The sequence below is a fragment of the Leucopleurus acutus genome, assembly GCF_964270905.1.
Source record: "Leucopleurus acutus genome assembly, chromosome: 2".
NCBI classification, from domain to species: domain Eukaryota; kingdom Metazoa; phylum Chordata; class Mammalia; order Artiodactyla; family Delphinidae; genus Leucopleurus; species Leucopleurus acutus.
Window position 1 is genome coordinate 182,146,061 of NC_139143.1, and position 13,392 is coordinate 182,159,452.

At 54.7% G+C, this 13,392-nt stretch overlaps 1 protein-coding gene across 4 annotated transcripts in view; it reads right to left on the reverse strand.

Moving 5' to 3' along the window:
- KAZN (kazrin, periplakin interacting protein) overlaps positions 1–13,392 on the reverse strand; it is a gene marked incomplete at its 3' end in the record, with an annotated part of 459,901 nt that overhangs the window by 50,190 nt on the left and 396,319 nt on the right. For all 4 annotated transcript variants that reach the window (XM_082865287.1, XM_082865285.1, XM_082865286.1 and 1 more), the window contains exons 4-5: positions 8,186–8,356; positions 427–616 (exon numbers count right to left, since the gene is read on the reverse strand). In XM_082865287.1, the coding sequence (XP_082721413.1) occupies positions 427–616; positions 8,186–8,356 (361 nt within the window). The remainder of the gene's footprint in view (positions 1–426; positions 617–8,185; positions 8,357–13,392) is intronic.

Genomic DNA, 13,392 nt, shown 5'->3' on the forward strand with positions numbered 1-13,392 from the left:
CACAGTGATTGGTCCAGAGGTAGACATGTGACCCTGGCTGGCCAATCAGAGTCCTTCTTTGGGATTAACTATACACACAGAGAAAGATTTCTCTTTCTCAAGACTTTTGGGCTTCAAGGGCCCTAAAAGCCTGAAACTGCTGGAGACTGTTTTCTGCTTTGTGAAAAGAGGTGGCCTAACGATGAGGTCGAATGGAGGCAGGCAGAGCTGAGAGATGGAGAGAGTCAGACAGACCCAGGTATTGTCTGAACCTTGGTATCCAGCTATGCCTGAGGTCCATCTCTTAGACTTTTCAGTCCCCTGAGCCATGGCCTCTCCCCTACACCCCCCTAAAAGCAGCTATAGTGTGAATAAAGAGGCCGCCCCTCCCAGGGGGCCAGATGGCCTCCTGAGACACCCCCGGAGCTGTGGCTGGGCTGGACTCACCTTGCCGGTCCCCAGGGTGGGGGGTGTGTGAGTGGTAGAGAGTCTGCTGGCTCTGCCGGATGGCTGCGGTCAGTGGGAGGTCCGCCTGCACCACCCACTCCTGGTTGCCATTAAGCACCGTCTCGCCAGGCATGGCGAGTGAATGCCGCTTGGGGACATCCTTGGTCAGCGTGGCTAAGGACTGCTTGGCCTGGAGAGAGAGCCGGGGGACAGGAAGAAGATGACGTGATCAAGGGGACCTCTCAGCCTACTGCTTGGCCATTACCCACCATCGTGAGAAAGCCACGAACCCAACCTCTGTGCCAGGGTGTCTCTGGCTCTGCACTGCGTGCCAATCAGTACCTCACATGAGGGTTTGCTTTGGGGTTAGTTACCCCTTAGTTCCTGCCAACACAAAGTGAGAACACAAAGGGGGACCGAGGACACACTTAGCACCCATTCTTTCGGGTTCTCCAAGAACCAGCTGGGATTTGAATGAGATGGTAAGAAAATGGTGTTTTGCCTTTCAGCACCTTACCTCCTCCCCAATTAAACCTCCGACGGCCCCTTCACAAGGTGCTGTGCAACAGGCTGGGGATAGGGCAGCCCCCAACCTGGCTCTCAGGATCACATGAGAATACGTGCGACACAAGGAAACCCAGGGACAAGCATGGGGCTGAGTTCTGGCAGGTGGGATAGAGAGCTCTTCCTTCCTCGGTCCTGTGCCTGAGGTCTCTCCCAGCTTTGGATTATGTCCCCCAGGGTATGGGGGGTTTTATTAGAAGTGATCTCAAATTATTTGGGGGAGAAAAAGGGTACATATTAGAAATGTATTAATGCATATTCTTTCTTTCATAGTCAATTTCCACTTCCGCACTAGCTCCCCAGGCTCATGTCAGGGGAGAGGGGGCACACGGGGCGGGGCCCAAGGGCCTCACACTGAGATTTCCAGTGAATCTGGGGGTCACTACAGATGGCAGAGCCACCATGAGTGCTGGCTTTGCCCCTAAAATGAACACGGATGAAATGGAAAAACCTCACCTCATCTCTCTCCTAGCTCCAGAACTTTCCATACTTCCCCCAAGGCCCTGGGCTCCTCCATGCAGAGCAGAGGTCCTTGAGAAAGAGATTCTAGCTGAGAAATGAAGTTCTTGACCTAAAGCCTGATATACCCTCATCACATTGACCAGCTGTGTTATTTTAGACAAGTCACTGCCTTCTCCGAGCCTTACTTTCCCCATCTGTGTACTGAAAAGCCTAGACCAATCTTTAGGGCTCCCTCTAGCTTGGATACCCCAGGAGTCTATGAAATCACTCCCCTTCCACTGCCAGACCCCAGGGAATATAAACCCATATGGCAGAGGGAGGCCGAGTTGGAGTCAGCCCCACCCCCAGGTAATAATCTCTGGTTATTATCTGGTAGATAATCCCTGATTTAGAAAAATACCATGTGCTCAGTGCAACAGCCCTGGGCTTGACAGAGGAGAAACCAGAAACTCAGAGAGGTTAAGTGACTTCTCCAAGTGTGCACAGCAGGCACAATGTCCAAGTTGGGGCCCAAGTCTGGGAGCCTAGGAGCCCCATGTGGTTTCTATGGTGCCCACGCTCCTCTGGGGCAAGGAAATAACCAGCACAAGTGACGCAGACTCTGAATCCGCGAGGCAGAGAGTGGGGCGTGGCTGGTTACCACGGGCTCCCCAGCACCTGGCTTGGGCCTGGGCACATTCAGTGAAGCACTCAGTAAAGATCTGCAGAGGAAATGGAAGCAGGCTTCTGCCACGTCCAGGCGGACGGCCCAGGGAAGCAGCTCTGTTAGTTTACCCAGGAACGGTGCAGCGATCCTTCAGCAGGCTGGCTGTGTCTTGGAGCTGCCGCGTGCCTGCTGCAGGTCCAGTGTCACGGACTCATGTTTCCTGGACCACCGCATCTCACTCGGGACCACATCTGCTCTCCCCTCCAGGTGTCTGTGCATCTGGCCTCCAAGCCCTCCATCCTGGCACTGCTCCATGCGGGCAGCTGCCCCACTCCCTTGCTTCCTCCTGTCCAATCCATCTTGGCTGCCAGGAAGGTGGACTTGGGTGGGAAATGAGCGCCCAGTCGGTCTGCCATCATGCTAACTAACCCTCAGCTCTGCCCTCTTGCAGACATCCCCAGCCACACACGTGGAAAGCGCAGGCAAGTCCAAGTCGCCCACTGAAATAAGCAGCCCCTTGAGGCAGCACAGGAAGGCACGAGGAAGAGGCCTGGGCAGGACTGCTCTCCTGTCCGCACCTGGCTTCCTTCTTCCAGGTGGATCTCCCCTCGGTCTGGGCCTGAGAGCGGCACCTTCTGCCTCAGCAGGCGGCTTGGCATCATCGCTGCCTGACAATGGGGAGGAGCCTACGGTTAGTCCTGCAGGATGGGGCAGGTGTGCCTGTGAATTCTGAGCACAGGAACCTCTCACAAACTGTCCACTCATGAGTTTAAACCTCTGAGACAGAACGAAACAGAGACGTGAACTGCAGACAAGGCACGTAAGGTCTAACTTAAAATACGTGCACGTACTCTCTGTCTCTCTCTCGTTGCTGCATTGAATCATCTTCCTGTGACAGTCTGCACAGCATTTCTCTACTAATCTCTTCCATTAAATGCAACTCAATGCTGGGAGTTCCCTCTGCGCCTCCACCCCCTGCTGAGAACCCTGAGCCCGCAGTTTTGAGCTCCTGGGAATTGGAGAATTGGCTCAAACACCCTCATGTGACAAAAGTCAGACAGAACTGGGTTCAAACTCCACTTCCACTATTTGACTTGCTGTGTGACCTGCAGCAAGTTACTCCACCACTCTGAGCCTCAAGGTCCTCACAGTAAGATGGGGAACTGAGAGGGGTTACTTTTATAGGTAAGTTGTGGGATGAGGTGGCCGGCACAGCGCCTCGGAGCCTAGGCTGTGGCATCCAGCGGCCTGGATTTGATCCCAGCTCTGCCACTTCCTAGCTGGGGGATCCTAAGAGAGGCCCCTCACCTCTCTGTGCCTTCATGTCCTAGTCTGTCTGATGGGGATAACATGGGTTCCATGGAGAACGCTTAGCCGATGGTAAAAAACAAGCTCAATGAACGTTGGTGACTGCTATTATGAAACAGTTTCCATTTCACAAGTAGGAGTCAGACGTGGAATAATTCACATGAAAGCCCAGGATACTGTCTGGTCTATTGTCCTGTTCAAAAAGTAGCAGGCTGTTAGGATGACTTATGCCTCCCTGAGATCAGACAATCTGGGAAGTGGAAAGGGAGAGCGGCACGGGGACCCTGCCCTCCCCCACCCTCAGGTTCCTAGCTGCCTGGAGGCCAGGATGTACTTCCAGTCAGAGAACAGGCCTGGCCCCGGAGGGATGCTGTGAGTGCGGCTAAAGGGAACCCTTTACCGGCTTTCCAAGGAATTTGAGCTTGGCTAGGGAACGTCTCTCCCGCCAAAGGCGGGGAGGATCCCGGGGCAGGAACCTTCCAAGCAAACACGAGAAGGGTCGTGCGCCCGTGGACTCCAGCTGCGGAGACGCTGCATCTGCACCAAAGGAGCATGACGCCAGCTACAAGTTGACTCCACCATCCTCTTCCTGGGCTTACTGGCCGCGACCCCGTCCCAGATCTCAGGCTGCAGTAGTCGCAGGTCCAGCATGGAGGTACCAGCATGAGCTGATGAGGCAATACTGGCTCCATACCATCTCCGACAACCGCAGGCCCGGGGGTGGAGGGAGGCTCTTGGGGGACAATGTCGGGCTCGGGTGGGCCCTGACCTCATGTGTGTGGCCGGGGGTCTGAGCTCAGACCCAGTGTTCAGAGCTGGCTGTGGGCCAGGGCTGGTCTGCTGGGCCAGGATGGCAGTGGTCCAGGGCCGGGAGGTGTGCTTGTGTGGCCAGCTGGTTTCCTCAGAGAGAGGGCAGGAGTGGTAACAACCCAGAGCACGGCCGTTAAAAAACAAACCGCGACCACCCTTGACCCCTGCCGCTCGACCCTGCCTCTCGCTGGTCCCTCACCGCGCCCTACTCTTGCCTGGGCCTGTGGCGGCTATCAATTTTACCGACGAGGAAACTGAGGCCCAGGCAGCTCAAGGACACAAAATGACTGGCTAGTGGACGGGACGTGGGAGTCCACGACTTCTGGTCCCGGCGCGGCCTGAGGACAGGCTTGTCTCCAACATCAGTAACAACAGCTAACGTCCACTGAGTGTGGGTGGAGCCTGCCCCGATTTCCCATCACCTCACCTCACAATCACCCCAGGAGGAAGGTCTTATAAGTATGAACACAGGCTCAGAAAGGTTAAGTCACTTGTCAAAGATCACACAGCCAGGAAACGCAGGCCCCCAACTGGGGCTGTGTTAGAACTGCACGGCCAGGGCAGAGACAGACACTGAGACGAGGGAATCCCACACTTTACAGAGGAGTGGTTCGCAACCGGCGTGAATTCTCTCCCCCTCCAGGGAACACTGGGAAATGTCTGGAGACTTCATTCCCCACAGCTGGGAGGCACTACAGGCATCTCGTGGGTGGAGGCCGGGGATACTGCTGCACACCGCACAGTGCACAGGACGTCCCACAACAGACTTCTCCGGCCCCCAAGTGTCAACAGTGTTGAGGGTGAGAAGCCCTGTGTACAGTGTACATAGTAACGTAAGAACTGTCTCCCATTTTGGAGAACGTTGATAGAAAACTAGGTCACCAGGAACCAGGCTCCTGGGGGAGGGAGTGGACAGGACTAGCACTTGGGGGGAGCCTGTGATCTCGGGGCTGGCAGCCCTGTCTCCCGCCTGCTCAGTGACTGGAGAGGCCACTGGGGAAGGCCTGAGGGATGAGCGATGGCTGGTAAGAGGACGCGCCTCCTTCAGGCCAGCATCTGGGTGTCCTTTCAGAGGCCTCCCATCACGGAGCACGGGGACTGCCCACCTCCCAGCTCTGCCTCTCAACTCTCTGGGCAGCTCTGGGTGAGCCTCCTGCACACCGAGCCTGTTTCCAAATCTGTAAAATGGGCACAACAAGAATATATAGCTCACTGGAGTGACCGCTAATGGATATGGGCTTCTTATTAGAGTGATGAGATTGTTCTGGAATTAGATAGTGGTGACGGTTGCACAACTTTGTGAATGTGCTAAAAATCACTAAATTTATGTCATAAAAGGACGGATTTTATAATATGTGAATTATATCTCAATAAAACGCATATTGAAAATTTTTTACTTAAACAAACAAACAAACCACAGGGTGGTCTCCACAGAGCCAGTGTGGCTACGGAAGTGAAACTGCTCCAGGTGTGGTAATGCCTAGTTCGGCCAGAAGTTGCTATCAGGAAGTGTCCCCTCCCCACGGGCTGGAGCCCATCAGGAAGTGTCCCCTCCCCACGGGCTGGAGCCCATCAGCAAAACACCAAGAGGGGTGTTTGCTTCTTGGGAAGCCAATGTCCTTCGACTTTTACTCGAGTGAAGCAGCCCTTTTCAGCTGCATAGGGTGTGTGGAGACCCAGCGGAGGCTGGGTTGGGGAGGGGTAATGCCTGAATTGGGGCAGGGCCTGCTCACCCCTCACCAGGGAGCTGCGCCATGGCTTCCGTGTTGTGGGCGGGTCACTTAAGAAATTACCTATCACCAGAGCCACAGCCAGAACTCCTAGATCAGGAGTAAGCAAGTGACCCCCAGATGGACCACTTGAATACCCTGTACTTGATCAGACTTTTGAAAACTGAAGTGAAATTCAGAGGGCAAAGGGTTTGGGTTCATCTCCCCCAGCAGGGGCCACTGAGTGGACCATTCCAGATGGAATCCTGGCTTCCCCACTCCCTGCGGCTGCCTTGGCTTCGGCCCATTTCCAAGCCTGGCCCTCCGCCTTCCCACTGCACCTGTGAGCTCCTGACTTCCTTCCAGTGCACCCTGTGTGCTCAGATAGTCCGAGCTGCTTTCTGTGGCTTGCAACCCGAGGACCTCAGGCACACACGCAGGGAAGGTACCTTCCCTCTAGTCTCGTCCTGGCCAGCAGTGCAGTGAGGGGAGCTGGACAACACTGCCTGGAGCCGGCAGCCCTGGAAGCCTCCAGGCTGTGAAATTCTGCAGATGGCGGGCAACAGAGGGGACCTCCGGGCAAGTGGACACACACCAACACCGGGGCTCTCACAGGCTGTGCCTGTGCTGACATTACAGCAAACCCACCACCCTGAGCCGCAAACATTCACCTAACTAGTCACACTTAGCAGAGAGGCCTGATGCCTGCCAGAGGGAGGGGGCAAGAACTTGAGTTTCGCTGGCCAGAACTAAAGCAGGTCGAGTCATCCGGGCATGGTGAGAGTGGAAGCAGAGGTGAGCTGGCTCCCAATCCTGAAAGACCCCAGCATTCCCCAGGATGCTTGAGGTTAGTGGTCCATGGCAAGCAAGAGCCATCTGTCCATCACAGGACGCTGGGAAGACTTGGGAGAATGAAGGTCTCACCTCACCCTGCACTCCCTTCCGAGACTGTCAACTTGAAAGGTTTCTGTCTGGGCTGCATGTGGCAGCAGGGCCGCCAGCACCACCGACCCCACTGGTGGGAAGACCCCAGAGAGGAGACCCAGCAGCTGGAGCTTCCTCCAGCCTAGGCAGCTCTCACCACTAGGGGTCAGCATTGGACAAGGAGACCCAGGAGGCAGAGGGTGGGATTGTTGTTCCCAGGAGGGGCCCACAGATCCTGACTTGCCCTGGGTGACCCCTGCTCCTGAAGCAACTGACCATAGAAAACCTCCCTCTTGTCATATCATCACTCACCATGTACAGGCTGGGCTAAGTGCTTCTCTTGCATCATTTCATTGAAATCCTCACAAGAGCCCTATGGGATATACTCATTTACCCTTATTGACACTTGATGGAACTGAGGCCCAGACAGGGGAAGGGTCCTGCCCAAGGTCACACAGCTAGACAGCGATGGGGGCTGGATTCAAACCCAGAACCCACGGTGGTAACCACACCATCAGCCAGCATCAGTGCTGCAGAGAACGCTGAGTTCTCACTAAGAAACATGCGACTCCCCCCACCTTGGGAGTTCCCTACACACTCTCCTCCCAGCCACCACCACATTAAGCCATGGTGGTTTCAAAGGCCCTTTAAGCCACGAGCTCTCTAAAGTTGATCAAACATCTCTTGGGAAAGGCAGAGTGGGATAAAGACCCTCACCCCCACCCCAGGACCAGATAAAGGTCACTGAAGCTCAGAGAAGTTCAGTGAGCAGACCAAGGTTACACAGGAGCAGGTAGAACAGAACCCCAGGGCTCTGGACCTCAGTTCTGCTGACAGGCCAGGCCTGGAAACACCACCTAGACTCTCTGTCCCCACATGCAGGCTGCCCATCTCTGAGGAAAACACAGTGCATGTATTTTGAGGGATTTTTTAGATTAGAAAAAAACATTTTTTTCCTTGAGGACCCAAGCAATATAATAAAACTGATGAAAACAGGGGAAAAAAAAGGAAATAAAAGCCACTTGTGATCTTACTACCCAGAGATAACCAATATTAATTTTTTGGTACTTTTCCTCCCAAAGGCTAGTGGATGGTTTCCCAGCATCCCCACACGCTCGGCCCCAGTCAGGTGGATAAAAGGTGGTGTGGTTGCCACGACCAACCAGAGGGGTCATCCCAGACCCCGCCCCGGCCCCGCCCCCGCCTCGGCCCCGCCCCTGCGGACTCCACTCTGGACTCCCAGGTGAGCCCACGTGCACTCCCTGTCTCCCAGCCATGACATCACTTCCGGCAGATGTCCCACCAGGCCTGGGTGGGTGAGGGGGTGGGGTCTCACCATGGCCAGCTCCGCCTCCAGCTCCTTCATGCGGTTATCCTTGAGGTCCAGCTGGGAGCGCAGTGCCGTGGCGTGGTCCGTGGCCTCCTTGGCTTGCCGCCGCAGCTCCCACTTCTCGCGCTCCAGCAGGTCCTTTTCCTTGGCCAGGGCTTTGACAGCGTCCTCGCTCTCCTGTGGGGAGAGGCCAGCGTTACAAGGAGTGCGGGGCGCGGGCGCAAGGCGCGGGGTGCGGCCTACCCTGGGCCCAGAGGGCCTTGACCCCCCAGACCAGAGGAAGCGCAGGGAGGCCCCACAGCACCGCAGGTGGCCGGGCGCTCGGGCCCTGGAGGAAGAAAGCCCTGGGTTGGAGACTGGAACAGAGACAAACTGTTAGTAGATGCTCAGCCGTTCTTTTTCAATGGATAAATGAGCAAACAAATGTCCTAGGTAAGTTCTTTTAACTTATCAAGTCTTCATTTCTCCATATTTAAAATGGAGGGGGAATCAATACTCCTCATTTCAAAGAATTGTTATAAAGACTAAATGACTTCATTTGAGGGAAATAGTTAAATGGAGCCTGATAAAAGTTAGGGTCATTAGTGGGTTTGGGCCTCTGTTCTGCTGTTTGGTAACGTGTGTGTCACAGGAAAACAGGGACAGAGGAGGCACCTGCAGCCCACTGCCTTGGCTGCCACAGGGCCCTGCCACCATCCCACAGGGTCACAGCCGACGATGGGACAGGCTGGACCCCCAGCTAGCTGTGGTGTCTGAATGCAGCACAGTCCTCTGCCCGTCACCCCAGCCCCAGCTCCCGGCTGGTCCTCCTGCATAAGCTGTTTTCTCCGTGATGCTGAGGCGAGGGCCATGGTCTCCAGCCGCACTGCGGCATGTGGGATCTTCCCGGACCGGGGCACGAACATGTGTCCCCTGCATCGGCAGGCGGACTCTCAACCACTGCGCCACCAGGGAAGCCCGTGATGGTTACTTTTATGCGTCAACTTCACCAGACCATGGGGTGTCCAGCTTTTTGGCCAAACATCATTTCTGGGTGTGTCTGTGCGAGTTTTTGGATGAGATTAACGTTTGAACTGGTAGACTGGTCCAGCAGAGCCAGCAGGCTAGGAACAGCCGGCTGGATCGGGGGCCTGACCTCTGTTGGCAAGAGCCAATTTCAGGACACCAGGCATCTTTCCCCCAGAGGAAAGGTCCCTGCAGGGGGCCCTGCCCACCCACCCAGCCACGGTCTTCCCAGCCACCAAATTGAGAGCCGAACTCCAGGTCTCTGTGCAGCCTGGGACCGCGTTGAGAGGCAACCATCCTGCCTTGTCTAACAGCCCTGTCACCGAAGGCCTGAATTCCAGATGGCCAGAGACTAGGAGGCCAAGGTCTGGCCCTTTCTGCATGGCTGTCACAGAGCTGGAGCTATGGCTTAGGTTCCTGGGAAAGAGAGTGAGTCTGGGTCGAATCCTGGCTTTGCAAGAACAAGCTGCAATAACTGTCGTGCCTCAGTTTCCTCGTCTGTAACACGGGATCACGGCACCCGTCCTTGAGGGTGTTATTGTGAGGACTGGATGAGATAATCCAAGTTTAGAGCTCAGAACGGTGCCGGGGACACAGCAGGCGCTCACTCATGCACTCAGGACGCTGCTCAAATGTCTCCGAGAGGCCTTCCCTGACTATCTAGCTAAGAAAGCAGCCTCAGCTGTTCCCAATCTGTTTCTCATACTGGTACCGGATACTGGTCATTCAACCAGTATTCGTGGATGCCACCAGCAGGCACACACCAGAAAAATCCCTGTGCCTGAGGAGCTGCACACTCTAGGTCATCGGCAGACACCCGGGTCGCAGAACAGCAGCCCGGCAGACAGCAGCCAAGGAACGCTGCTGAGTAAGAGAAAGAGTGTTGACAGCTGCTGTGACTGACTCCAAAGGCCGTCCCAGGACAGCTCTCCCAGCTGGGGTGAGTGGAGGACACAGGTGTCTGTGTCACCAGCCCCAGGCTTCTCAGTGTAGTCTAGAGGAGGTGGTGTGTGTGTCAGGGAGATGATTCCTTCCAGGACGTGTCTCCTAGGGGTCAGGGTGCCTGGGTGTGAAGTCTCAGCTCCATCCGCTACAAGCTGTGTGACACTGAACAAGTAATGCAGCTTCCCCAAACCTCAACCACCGCATCTATGAGAGAACGACACTATCACATCCCAGGGTGAGGGTCAGAAGAGACTGGTAATGCGAGATGCAAAGCAGAAGATGGCACTATAGCAAAAGCCCGGGCAAAGCTGTACTCTCGGGTTCTGGAAGCAAGGTTCTCCGCAGAGGGGCACTCCACCGCTAGTAATTTCTCTTCTCCTTTCTCTTTGAAGCTGTCTTCAGGTGGGGTCAGTGCAACAGCTGACAGGTATGGCCTCCTGGGTCACATGGTGGACCAGCCAGCTCTTTACCCTGGAGCTGGGGACCACGTCCCAGCATCTACCCTCAGCACCTAGCAGCAAGCCTAGATCCTGGAATGTCTCATGAAATGAAGTGTGTGGATCAGAACCACTGAGAGTTGGCTGGTGTACTAGTGGCTGCCTACCACATACCCCTGAATTAGGAAGAAGGTCCACTAGGACCCTCAGGATCATTTTTGTCTCTGTGTCTCTTTGCAGTCAGTAGCTCCACTAGTTGTGAGCAGACTGAAGGTTCCAGGCTGGGGGGAAAGGCTGTAGGTGCTTTCAGCCTTGGTGAAAACTCTGACACCCCCTCCCATGATCACATCTCTGGCAGCAGGAGTGCAGGTCTCTGTAGCAACTGTCACGGAATGTTCTGTACACATGTCAAGTACGGTGCTGAGGTTTCAGATGCATTATTATATTTAAACAAGCACCTGTGAGGCAGGGTCTATGATTATCTCTATTTTACAGATGAGCAAACTGAGGCCAGAGAGGTAAAATAACTTCTGCAGCCCCGCAGATAGTGTGGTGGAGGTCTTAATCCTTGCTGGCAGTGGTGGCAGGAAAGGAACTGAAGGAGACCTGCCTGGGGCGTTGAAACCTGACGGGGATCAAGGTGGCCGGAATTTATGAAGGAAGGACTCGGCCCAACTGTTTGGGACCTTGGATGCCAACCTGGGAGCTGAGGTCCCTCTGGCGACTTGACCTAAGTCAGTTTTCGCCTCTGTAAAAGGGGGATGATGGGGACAATCATACCTCATAGGGTTGCTATTAAAAATAGCAAATGTAAAGAGATTAGGACCAAGCCAGCATACAGTAAGTGCACAATTAATGTTTGCCATTATTAATATTATCCTGTGTCAGGTGGTGACAGGTGGTCTCTAAAGATGGCCATCGTCATAGTCATTGTTAGGGTGCTTATCTAAACAGAGCCATCTTTTTTGATCCGCTTAGCCTTTTATCAGCATCACATTCCATTCATTCATTCATTCATTCATTCTTTCTTTCTTTCTTTCATTTATGCCTTGCAGCTTGCAGGATCTTAGTTCCCTGACTAGGGATTGAACCCAGGCTACAGCAGTGAAAGTGTGAAAGCGCCAAGTCCTAGCCACTGAACCACCAGGGAATTCCCGCCTGTTTGCTTTTCTGATCTGTCCTCCTTCAAGGTGCATGTTCTCAGGGAACACTTCCCCCACCCCCGGCTCCTGGATCGTCTGGGACCCTCGGACCCCCGGAGAAGGTCCTATCTGGGTTAATTTTCCGCATGGTTCTTGCTTCTTCACTGAGACTCTACCATCCTCCCAGAGGCAGGGCCCATGACTGGGGTCTGTGTGCGGTCAGCCAGGACCCGCTCCAGCCTGGCCAGAGGCTTCCTGAGAGCAGGTGGCTGTGTACTTCTCTGGGTTTGCCAGGGGGACCAACACCAGGCAGTGGTAGATAGATGAGAGACCTACAGAAGGGCCCTGAAACCCACTGTGGAATTTCCATGATCAAATGCCTGACTCTGAATCCCCCAGAGGCAATAATAATAATAATAATAATAAAACAACGACAAGCATTTTTCCCCTGGCATGCTTTCTGTGTACCAGAAACTTTAGTGCTGACAAGGCTGGGCTCTGAGTAGTTGCGATCATTATCCCGGTTTTAGGGATGAGGCCACATGGCTAGAGAGTGGCAGAGGTGAGAGTCTAACCCACTGTCTGGTCTTAACCACTGTACCACCCTGCCTCCCAGGCCAAGTGTGATGGTTACTTTTTTTTGACGTACGCGGGCCCCTCTCCGTTGTGGCCTCTCCCATTGCGGAGCACAGGCTCCGGACGCGCAGACCCAGCAGCCATGGCTCACGGGCCCAGCCGCACCGCGGCATGTGGGATCTTCCCGGACCAGGGCACGAACCCGCGTCCCCTGCATCGGCAGGCGGACTCTCAACCACTGCGCCACCAGGGAAGCCAGTGATGGTTACTTTTATGCGTCAACTTCACCAGACCATGGGGTGTCCAGCTTTGTGGCCAAACATCATTTCTGGGTGTGTCTGTGTGGGTTTTTGGATGAGATTAACGTTTGAACTGGTAGACTCAGCAGCTCGCCTTCCCCAGTGGCGGGGGCTGGGGGAGTGGGCATCATCCGATCCGTTGAGAGCCCGAATGGAAAGTGGAGGAAGGGAGAAGTTGCTTGCTACCTGAGAGTTAAGCTGGGACATGGGTCTTCTCCCCTTGGATGGAACTTACAAGTCGGCTTTCCGGCTCTCTGGCCTTTGACTCAAACTGGATGACACCACTGGCTCTCTAGCTTGTAGAAGGCAGATCACAGGACTTGTCAGCCTCCACAATCATGTAGGCCAATTCCTTCTAATAAATCTTAATATATGTATTACTTCTCTGAAGAGCCCTAAAACACCAAGGAAGCTGATGATCTGAGGACGAACAGTGTCAAGGACAAGGTCAGCCTGGTGCCCCTCGCCCCTGGGGCCAGCAAGTCACCAAAGCAGGTATGGCTGTGGGCTGGTTGTCTGGCCCCTGCCCTGTGTCCCCTCCCCTCAAACAAGGGTGACCATGTCTCCCTATTGATGGGCATGGGGCTACTCAAGTAAAGGTTCTCCCTGCCTCACCTGCTGAAGAAGGACCAGGCTCCTGGGACCTGCTACAGGCCCTCCAGCTGGAGAAGGAGAAAGGATGGAGGTGGACCAAGAGAGAGGCAGGTGGTGCTATAGTCTGAATGTTTGTGTCCTGCCAAAATTCATATGTTGAAATCCTAACACCTAATGTGATGACATTGGAAGGTGGGGCCTCTGGGAGGTGCTTA